Here is an 11,248-nt window from a genome sequence, read left to right as displayed (position 1 = left end):
CACCAGGCAGTGGCAGCACACACCTTTAATCCTACCATTAGGGATCTCTGTGAGTTCAAGGCCACAGTGGACTACACAAGATTGATCCAGTATAGGAGAGAAACAGAGCCAGGCAGTGATGGCACACACCTTTAACCCCAGACTTGAGATCTAATGCCTTTGCTTGGGAAGCACACATGTCTTTAATCCTAGGAAGTCATATGGCAGGGAAGAGAAAGGTCTATAAGGCATGAGGAAACAGAAACTCATTCTCTTTAGGCTGAGGATTTCGTAGAGGGAAGAACTAGTGACTGGCTGTTCTGCTTTTCTGATCTTTCAGCTTTCACCCTGATATCTGGTTCTAGGGTTTATTATTATTATTATTATTATTATTATTATTATTATTATTATTATTAAAAGACCATCAAGATTCAAACAACAGAGACATCTGATTTTGGCTCATGGTTTCAGGAAAATAGCCCATCACGACAGGGAAGGCATGATGGTCAGTGGATCCATGGTGTGGGAATTTGTGGCAGAATTTGTGTCACATATGGGTTGATCAGAAAAAAGAGAAATTGCTGGAAGAAGAGCCAGGTTATCACCCCCTTGCCTGCCTTCTAGTGACTCACTTATTCTAGCTAGGCCCCATCTCCTAAAGGTTCCACAACCTCCCAAAATAGTGCTACTATCTTGGGACAAATGTGCAAACACACAAGCCTCTGGAGAGACATTTTATACATGGGCCATAATATCTTCCATAAAACCTGAATGTGGTGAGTGCCTGCTACATGGGAAGAAAACATTTACAACCATTGGTTGATGAGTGGAGGGAATAAATTCATTAATCAATGGATCAGATACTTTAGCCAACTCTAAGTTGTTTTGTTCAGCAACATAGGATGATCAAATTCTGAAGTAATGGACTTAGTTTCTTTGCCTATTCCAAAGAACTTCCCTCTTGCTGAGCACTGGTGGCACACTCCTTTAATCTCAGCACTCGGGAGGGAGAGGCAGGCAGATCTCTGAGTTTGAGATCAGACTGGTCTATAGAGTGAGTTCCAGGACGGCCAAGGTTACACAGAGAAGCTCTGTCTCAAAAAGCCAAAAACAAAAAACAAAAAAGAGAGAGAAAAGAAAAGAAAACAAAACAAAACAAAGCAAACAGAAAACCTTTGCTCTCTTTCCCTCTACTTTAGTCTACTGCACTTGTGTGTTTTTACAGTCTTAATCTGATTCCTCATTATCTTTCACTTGGCACTCTGCTACTGTTTCTGATTCTTCATGTCTTGTGCACATCCTTCTTCAAAAAGTTAGATGGCGCGCTTTTGAGAAGTAAATGGGATCCTGACACTTGGCAACATCCCACAAGCCCTGCAGATCTCCTGCCTTGCCCCCTCCTGCACCCCTTCATTTATAACCCATTACTTTGTTCTCTCTCCCATACCTTCCAGGCCTTAATGAAGAACTTTTCCTCTCTTCTTCCTGAAGAGCTCTCTTCCTCTGCTCTCACCTCAGTTTTGTACTGCAAATTTCTATTTACCTTTCAGATCCTGTCTATAAGCATTCACTATGCAGAGACTTCCCAGGGTTCCCTGTGTCTACTTTCACTCTCCTCCATCTTATGTCTTTAACTGCACTTGCTGGTTTGGACTGGTATATGACTGACTTAATCATCCAAAAAAAGTCAGATTTCTTCACTGAAGCAGAAGCTCCTTGAGGCCAGGGGCTGCACAGATTTGGTATGTCTGTGACAATGACTAGCAGTGACTTGGTGGCTTAAATGATAGAAATTTGTGGCCCATTGTGCTAGAGACTTGAAGTTCAAGATGAAGTGTTGAGGGGCAATGTGGTTTCTAAAGCTGCTCTCTTTGGCTTGCAGTTGGCTGTCTTCTTGCAGTCTTGTCTTCACGTGCCCCCCTCCCCCCATGCACACATCTCTAGTTTATCTTTGTGCCCAAGTTTACTTTCAGAAGGTCATCATTCGGGTGCTGGAGAGATGGCTCGGTGGTTAAAAGCACTTACTACTCTTCCAGAGGACCAGAGTTTGGCTCCCAGGACCCACATCAGGGATACACAGCCTCCTGTATTTCCAGTTTCAGGAAATCTGATACCCTCTTATGACCCCCTTGGGCACCTAAATACATGTGCATATCACACACACACACACACACACACACACACACACACACACACACACACACAATTTTAAGATTAAAAGCAAATCTTTAAAAAAATGACACTAGTCAGACTAGATTAGAGATTATAGCAATGGACTCATTTTGACTCAATCACCTTACTAAAGAGCCTGTCTCCAAACTGTCATATTTAAAGGTATGGGGCTTAGTGGGCTGGAGATGTAGCTCATTAGGTAAAGTGCTAGCCTAGCATATGCAGAACCCTGAGTTTGGTTTCCAGTGTCACATTAAACTGGGCATAATAACCCACATCTGTAATCCCAGCATTTGGGAAGTAAGGGTAGGAAGATCAGAAGTTCAAGACCATCCTTGGTTACATGACTAATTTGAGGCCACCTAGAAATACATGAGACCCTGTCTCAAAAACAAAGTACTAAGGGCTAAGTTTTCAAGATATAAATTCTTGAGGAGGAATGCAGTTGGACTCATAACAGGGACTATATCACTTCTACTCATATCCCCATCATCCAGCACAGTGCTGGTCTTGAGATTTGGCTTACACCCCTTATATAAATGATTGCATTCCAAACCCTCACTTTGCTCTTCTCCACCATCACACACTGTGTTCCAGGCAAAGAAAATCAGAAGGCACACATCACAGCAGAAGGACCCTCTGTGGCCACAAGAAGTGTTTGCTGTCACAATCAAGTCACAATTGCTTTCTTAGGACTTCCATATGGGGCCAAAGCAGCCATCTATAACTTGCTGGCTTTTTTGCCACCCTTATGGACTGCTGGGGGAGGTCCTTCTGGCATCTGATGGCTCACCAAACTGGGCCTCTTCAGAAGATAAGGCACAGGTGAGTTGGTGGGAGGATAGATCTGCTCAGGTCTGGGAATGCAGTTTAGCAATGAATACTAGAAGCAAAGAAGAAGAAGAAGAAGAAGAAGAAGAAGAAGAAGAAGAAGAAGAAGAAGAAGAAGAAGAAGAAGAAGAAGAAGAAGAAGAAGAAGAAGAAAATGAAGGAAGGAAGAAAGAAAGAAAGAAAGAAAGAAAGAAAGAAAGAAAGAAAGAAAGAAAGAGAGAAAGAAAGGAAGAAAGAAAGAATCTTGTAACCTTATAATCTCACAGCTAGTAATTCAATCTGAGGACGGACCTGGCAGAGGAGAGCTTAAGATAAGCTTATAGCCTAACGTTAAATTCTTTCTTTTTTCTTCTTTCCTCTTCTCTTTTTTCCCCTTCTTTCCTTCCTCCTTCCCTCCCTTCCTTCCCTCATTCTTATCTTTTTTTAAGATAGGGTCTCAAGCCGGGCGGTGGTGGCGCACGCCTTTAATCCCAGCACTCGGGAGGCAGAGGCAGGCGGATCTCTGTGAGTTCGAGGCCAGCCTGGGCTACCAAGTGAGTTCCAGGAAAGGCGCAAAGCTACACAGAGAAACCCTGTCTCGAAAAACCAAAAAAAAAAAAAAGATAGGGTCTCACTCTGTAGCCCTGGCTGGTCTGGGAGTCATAAAGATCTACTGCTTTTGCTTTCCAGGTGCTGGGATTAAAAGTGTAGGGCCACCGTGCCCCAGCCTCACTCCTAATTTCTTTAGGAAAAAATATGTAAATTCTCATTATTATAATAGCAAGCATCTAGGGAGAGTGCCCAGTAGGTAACAAGAAGAGGAAGCTTTGTGAGTCCAGTGCATTGAAGTTACTGCAGTTGTGTAGCCATTGAAAGGATTGCTTTATATGTATATTTGTGTGTGTGTGTGTGTGTGTGTGTGTGTGTGTGTGTGTGTGTGTGTGTGGACTGATGCCTGTGGAGGTCAGAGAACAACTGACTGAGCCTGTCTTTCCTTCCACCATGTGGGTCCCAGAAATTGAACTCAGGCTTGGTAGCAGGTACATTTACCTGATGAGCTATCTCACTGGCCTTAAAAAGGCTGTTAATACAAAAATTGTTATTTCATTTTATGTGTAGGAGTGTTTTGCCAGCATGTGTGTGTGCATCATGGGTATGCACTGCTAGAAGATACCCATAAAAGGGCATCAGATTCCCCCAAACTGGAGTTAAAGACTGTTGGGGTGTGTCATATGGTTGCTGGGAATCAAACCCAAGTCCTCTTAGAAGAGCAGCAAGTGCTCTTAACAGCTTAGCTATTATCTTATCTTTCCAACACTGTTTAGGAAGAATTTTTAATGATATAAGAGAAAAGTTACATGAAGCAGTAGGACATAGCACAGATCCTCTGACTCAGGTAATCAATGAAAATTGTCGCTTTCACGCGTTTATAAGTTCAGAGGGAAGCCCAGATTGATAAATATCCTAATCTTGCTTTAATAGTTTTGTTGTTGTTGTTTTAAAGAACCAGAGATGTCTTCCTCTGTGTGTTTTTTGTTAAAGCGCGTGTTACTTTTATAGCCAGGAAAGCAGGCAAAGTTTTGAAAGCCGCTGTGCTGTCCACCAATGAAATTCTGACTCCCAGGGAAAGTGCCTGCGGTGCGCCTGCTCCCAGCTCTCTGGACCTCTCCTCCCGTTCTCCCGGGACTGACGGGCTTCTAAGGAGCGTTTAAGTCCCCGTGGCCACTTCAAGCGTCAAACGTCGCCAAGCACAGCGCAGCTCTCGGCCGGAGGTGGAAGGTCAGGGGAGGGGCCGAGCTTTCTTCTGTCCCTGAAGGAGATCTGGGCTGCGCTGGGCTCCCGAAGCCCTTGTTCTTTCTCCGGCCGCCGCCCAGCCCGTTGCTCCAGGGACTGGTGCAAAGTGCCGTGTCATTGGGAAAGCTGGTGGCCGGGGCATTGAATTCCATGAAGCTGGAGTAGGACTGCGGGGGTGGGAAATGAACAGGAGCCCCTGTTCTCGCAATACACTCTGACTAGCCCACTCTGACTAGCCGGGTGAGGAAGTCGGAGGCGGGGTCCTAGCCTAGCCCACTTGGGCCGGCTGGACTAGCCTGTTCCTCTTCAGGACAACACCTGGGAGCCGGCAGCCAGCCGTCCAAGTCGGTCTTGCTCCTGAGGGGACCCTCCGCCTGTGCCTTGGCTCTGGCCCCTCCGGTTTCATGATGCTGCGAGTCTTCATCCTCTTCGCGGAGAACGTCCACACCCCGGACTCCGACATCAGCGACGCCTACTGCTCCGCTGTGTTTGCAGGTAGGAACGCCGCCAGAGACACAGCCAGGGAACCTGGCAGGACCGGAGTAGGATCCCGGGGCGCGATCCACACGTGCCTGCCTGGAAGCCAGGAAAAAGACTGCCTAGCTCTATCAGGCTGATGTTGGACATTGAAAAGATACAGTGGGGAGGTGTGGGGCGACTCGGGAAACTGAGGCTGTGAGATAGAAGTGGCCTGTGTTTCAGCTGAGCCAGGGGTGGCATTTGGTAGACCAGGTGGACGGGGCCACTAACCCTCTTCTCTGGATTCCTTAAAATATCTTTCCTCTTTTGGCTTCACTGTCTAGCAGGGCTCTGCTCTTCTCCCCGAAGGCCTGGGCCTTGACCTATTTATAACCAGCTCTTCCCTGGGCCTTTGTGCACGATCAGAAGCTAGACTAGCAGGCTGGCTGTCACTGGAGGCAGAAGCAAAGCCACGCCTCCAGGAATCCTAGTTTCTCTCTCTCTCTCTCTCTCTCTCTCTCTCTCTCTCTCTCTCTCTCTGTCTCTCTCTCTCTCTCTGTCTCTGTCTCTCTCTCTCTCTCTGTCTCTCAAACACACACACACACACACACACACACACACAGAGAGAGAGAGAGAGAGAGAGAGAGAGAGAGAGAGAGAGAGAGAGAGAGAGAGAGAGAGAGAGAGAGAGAGGAGGGATGGGGGAAGTTTAGCTGTCACCGTTACCAATCTTTAGGACTTTCTCTTCCTCACTCTCAACAGAATGGCACCTGTTGGGGTAGCATGTAGGCTTCATTAGGCTGGGGTCCCCTAATGCCCGGCAGCCTGCTCCTCTCCAGTCCAGGGACTTTCCACATCAAGCTTTGGCAGGGCTATGCTTGAGCTTTTCCTTCAGGATGTGAAGGTTGGGTTCTGTCTGCTTTCCCAGGACCAGACCAGGGCTGAGGTCTTCATAGTTTGTCTTCCAGCCCTGAGACTTGAGGATCAGGAGTGGACCATTTTCACTGTTTACCCTAAAGGTTCTCTTCTCAATCCTCCTTCCCCGCCAGTCCTCTTTTCCCTGTATCCCTGGACCAGAAGTTCAGAGCATCAGTCAGTCCCTGGTCATCCAGTGGACATTCCATTTCAGTATCACTAGCCATTAAGCATGAACACGTGCTCCCAGACATGTGCACATCCTGGAGTCCATGGGACATCTGGGATGCCCACAAAGAACGGTTGCTCTCAGAAGGCAGGCTTGAGACAAACATGGCACATGCAGATGTGTTGGGAGCACCTAGTGCTGAGTGTATTTGGTGCATCTTTGGACAGAGACCCGGGATGGGCAGCCTGGAAAGTAGCCTGCACTAAGAGAAGGAACTGAAGAACTTAGAGAACATTCCACGTGTGCCCCGCCCCCAGGCTTTGACTTTGTCTTCCCATAGAAGCCTTTGAAAATGAACTGTATCAATGTGCTTCCAGCAGACAGGAAAAGGACATCTTCTCACGTAGTTGGGATGGAGACTTTGTGTTGCCTCCCTGTATCCTCAGCTCTGAGCAGACCAGCCAATGGCCTGGTTTAGGTGCCTGGCTGAGGGCTCTGGACTCCATGTGGTTTACTTCCAGAGCAGTGGTTCTCAACCTGTGGGTCTCGACTCCTTGGGGTCGAATGACCCTTCCACAGGGGTTGCATATTAGATATTTACACTAGGATTCATAACAGTAGCAAAATTACAGTTATGAAGTAGCAATGAAATAATTTTATGGTTGGGAGTCACCAAAACATGAGGAACTGTATTAAATGGTCACAACAGTGGGGGAAGTCGAGAACCACTGTCTAGAGGGTACCACTGGTGCTATGTCTCCTCCTTCTCCACTTTTGGTTCCAGGCTGAGGGAAGCGAGGATACTATTTGGAAAGACCAGCCATGACTTGGGTGTTAGCTGGTCTCTGAACTCCTTCCTCACTCACTGTCCGGAAGTCCGACCAGCTTTGTAAAGGCACACCTCAGTACGATGCATCTTTGCAGGGCACAGTGTGCTGTCTAGAGCTGACGCTCCTCTCAGGAGCTGTGTCTCCTTTGATGTGTCGTCCCCCTCCCTGCACCCCCAGACAGCCCTGATTTCCTCCCAGCGTCCCTGGCCTCCTCCTCTGCAAAGGTTCAGCACGTTCTCTTCCTCCTGTTCACCCCACCCCCAGGGCAGACTCAGGAGCTCTAGTAGGGAAAAGGCTAGGGATAATAATGAATGGGAGTGCTTTCCAGCCCACTGGAGGAAGCGCAGCTATTGTAGTTTCAGGCTGATTTCGTTTAGACCCTGGGGGCCTGTCTGGAGTTTTCCCTCAACCTCACTGGGAGGAGGTCATTCCACAGTCCTCCTCTTTGCTGCTCCTGGCTGCTCTGGATTTATTCCCCTTTCCTGGAGCCCAGAGCTCACTGTAGAGAAAGGAAGTGTATTATCTGTGCTCTGAACCTGAGAAGCAGGCTGGCTGGAACTCACAACCCAGGATGTCATCGTCAGGCAGTAGAGAACGGTTTTCCCCCTCCCCCAAGCCCTGGCCACCTTCCACCTCCTGCATTAGCCAAACTCTTAACCCATGTCTAAATTTGGCTGCTTGCAGTACTTAAGCTTGCTCACCCTTCTATTCCTCAGGGCTAGGTTGGTGAATGATTCCAGAGCAGGCTCTGGCCAGGGGCAGACAAATGCAAGATGCCCTTCTGGGAAGTCGATCCTCCCTAGCTGACCTAGACCTGCCTTTCCAGTGACGTGGTCTCAATATCTCATAGATCCTCTGTGGGTCAGCAAATTCACGGTATGCTCGGTCAGCTCTATAGGGTCGAAGGGAGAGAGTATTATCTCCTTCACTGATGAGGATTTGGCCCAGGAGATTCAGGGGGCTTTACCAAGCTTGTACACTTGTCAGAGCATCCCCTCATAGAGGCTCATGAATAAGAAAGGACTCTGGAATGCATGCCATGTGCCACCCACACCAACCAGACTGAGCTCCCCGTGTAGAGTTGAGTCTAGAAGAGGGAACCCGGGGCTGTGAGGAGCATAGTATAGGACCAATGGCCCAAGGGTGGAGCGGCCCGACTGCTTCACTGCTATTTTTTCCTCTTCTTCATTGGTTTTTTTTTTGAGTCATGGTTTCTCTGTGTAGCCCTGGCTGTCCTAGAACTCGCTCCATAGACCAGGCTGGTCCTGAACTCAGAGATAGGTACGCCTGCCTTTGCCTCCCGAGTGCTGTGGTTAAAGGCATGCGCCACCGCCACCCAGTTCTGACGTAATATGCCTTTATCACAAGGAAGAGAAGTGAACATTGGCTAAACGTGAGCAATACATCATTTTCAGAAACTGTTTCTGTAAAACCCCACAAAAATCCTATGGACAAGATCCAGACTTATTATACCTGACATGATTTTTTGTTTTTTGTTTTTTTGTTTTTTTGTTTTTTCGAGACAGGGTTTCTCTGTGTAGCTTTGCGCCTTTCCTGGAACTGACTTGGTAGCCCAGGCTGGCCTCGAACTCACAGAGATCTGCCTGGCTCTGCCTCCCGAGTGCTGGGATTAAAGGCGTGCGCCACCACCGCCCGGCTCTGACATGATTTTTTAATAGAATGTGTAACACAAACTACATCCTGGTCCAATAGCAAGCACAGGTGGTAGCAATTCTCATCATCCCACTTCATAGAAAAGGAAACTGAGGCACAAAGAGCCTGATGTTTGCTCCAGTAGTGACGGGAACTGGACTTTCAAGCCCAGGCGGCCTGGATGTAGAGTCATCTTTATACCGTCTTCACTCACGCTACTGTCTTCTTCCAGCTCTAGGTCTGTCTAGGAGACAGAAGGAGGAAGGAGGAGGCTGAATTCAGGCTCTGGTGCCCATCTGCATGTTGACCTGTACACACATAACCCCGACCCTGACACATCACACAAGTAGTTCTTACCCACCTAGATCCGGAGGTCCTCGGTTCTTCTGTGTGGCCTCGAGGGCACATTCTCATCTTAGCAGGCTTCTGTCTTGACTCACCTTCCCTGTGACTGATGGGCCAGTCAGATACTATTTAGTGCAATTTCCAGGTGTCCCAGCCCTTGTACTAGGCCCACTCAGAGTCCTCATTTACCTGTGGGGGTACCTGCTTAGGACATGATACCCTGAGTCCAGGGTGTTGGGTCATATGTTTCTAGGATGGCAACTTTTTGTGAGTATAGCAGGTACTCTGGGGGAGGGGCAGTGGTGTCATTGTGGACCTTTTTATGAAACAAAATTTGAAAAGGGGACTAAGAAGAGCAGCTGGCAGCCTTGGTTACAACCCAGTGTCATAAAACTATTGAGGGAGGGAGGGAGGAAGGAAGGGGAGGGGAGAAGCTGAGAGTACCAGTTTTGTACCTAAACTGTTTAGGGTTTTGAACCTTGAATTATGCATTCCAGTTCTGCCACTTTTCAACTATGTGTCCTTGGACAAGTCATTCAACTACTCTATGTGTCTCTCAGTTTCCCCCACTGTGAAATGTTGTGGACCAGATGACGCACTTTCAACAGTGCCTGGGCCTCAACACGTGCTAACTCTAGGACTGGTGTTATAAGTTGGTTGATAGAATGTTTGCCTGGTAGCAAGAGAGCCCTAGGTTAATCCCCAACTCTGCATAAGGCCAGGTTTGGTGATGTATGTGTATAATCTAAGCACTTGAGAGATGGAGGCAGGAGGATCAGAAGCTCCAAGTCATCCTCAGCTACATAGAGTTCCAGGCTGGCCTGGGCTACATAAGACTCTGTCTCAATAAACAAACAAAAACTAATACATGTTAACTATAATTATTATATGTCATTATGCATTTTTGTAATTACTATTCTAATTAACATATACATTTATCAAGACATTATTGCACAGACCTAATAAAGCTTTCAGTATATTATTTCTTTTTTTAACCCAGTCAGTTCTATCATCAGCTTTATTTGTCCATCCACTGGCCTCCCAAACATACACAACCAGCTGCATGGCTGGAATCTGTTTGTCCACCCACAGGGACCCTGGTGTCTCCTCTGTCTGCCACTCCTTCATCTTCCCTTCTGAGCTGCGGCGCTGTCTGCTTGCCCAGTGGCAGGCCATGGCCTCATAATGCTGCTATGCCCTTCTGAATGCATATTTCTGTAGAGACCTCCCTGGAGCCCTCAAACCTCTTCAGTCCTTCCCTCTCCCATTCTCTCTTTCTCACTGCATGCCTGCTGGCTTCTGTCCACCTTTGTCTCTTAGAGGAAGCACTAGCTGGTGGGAAGGGTACTTATCTCTGTCACTCACTCGTTTCCCTTGTAGCATACTGTGCTGGAGGCAACACCTTTGCAAAGTGACATCCTCTTGTTTTCACAGATGCTAAATCAGACTCTGCAAATTCTGGGTCACCCCATGAGGTAAAGATGACTGGCCAGGAGCCTGCATCGTTGCCACCATAGCAGGCTCTTCCTGGAGGTCACATAATGATGGTTGCAGTTGGACTGCATGAGTGTTTACATCCTCAGCAACATGAAGGTAGTGTCTGGATTGGGGCATCCGAGAGAGAGTGGATAGCAGAGAGAACACATGGGAGCATCCATACTTCTGGAAGATGTAGGGACTGGCAAATGTGTCCTGAAGGAATCCTGAAAACTCATGCAGCGCATCTCTCTAAAGAGTGATGTCACTGAGCCGGAAGTCAAGGTCTGTGCCTCAAGGTGCTTGATGTTTAGATCTTGGGGAAACAAAGCTCTAGACAGTATAAGAATGTTGTCAAAGAAAGTTTCACTCTTCATCCATGGCCAGGTGGTTGGGCCACCAAGAGATTACAGAAAACAGGACTACAAACTCGCCTGTGTCTTGGGAGCCTGGCCAGTGATGTGACCTAGACTGGCCTATAGAGAAAAAGACATGAGCTCATGGGTAAGTGGGGGCCAGTGCACCTCTCTCCCTGACCTGTACACAGATGTTAGATTTGTGCTAAATGGGCTGCTTTCCCAGATTCTCTCATTTTTCAAAGGAAGCTCAAAGAGGAGATCGATACGGGAAATCTTCCAGTGCTTAA

At 47.6% G+C, this 11,248-nt stretch overlaps 1 protein-coding gene across 15 annotated transcripts in view; it reads left to right on the top strand.

Moving 5' to 3' along the window:
- Positions 1-4,609: 4,609 nt before the first annotated feature.
- Positions 4,610-11,248, top strand: part of Dysf (dysferlin) — a 201,430-nt gene continuing 194,791 nt past the window's right edge. For 8 of the 15 annotated variants that reach the window (XM_052718958.1, XM_052718953.1, XM_052718955.1 and 5 more), the window contains exon 1: positions 4,610-5,250. In XM_052718958.1, coding sequence (XP_052574918.1) covers positions 5,160-5,250 — 91 coding nt within the window. In that variant the 5' untranslated portion in view covers positions 4,610-5,159. The remainder of the gene's footprint in view (positions 5,251-11,248) is intronic. The other 7 variants (XM_052718943.1, XM_052718938.1, XM_052718937.1 and 4 more) reach the window with 3 other exon arrangements.

Source organism: Peromyscus californicus, unplaced genomic scaffold, assembly GCF_007827085.1.
Source record: "Peromyscus californicus insignis strain IS unplaced genomic scaffold, ASM782708v3 Scaffold_6__1_contigs__length_162567912, whole genome shotgun sequence".
Lineage (NCBI taxonomy): Eukaryota > Metazoa > Chordata > Mammalia > Rodentia > Cricetidae > Peromyscus > Peromyscus californicus.
Note: the sequence above shows the minus strand (reverse complement) of the source record. Positions and strands in the feature narration are given on the sequence as shown.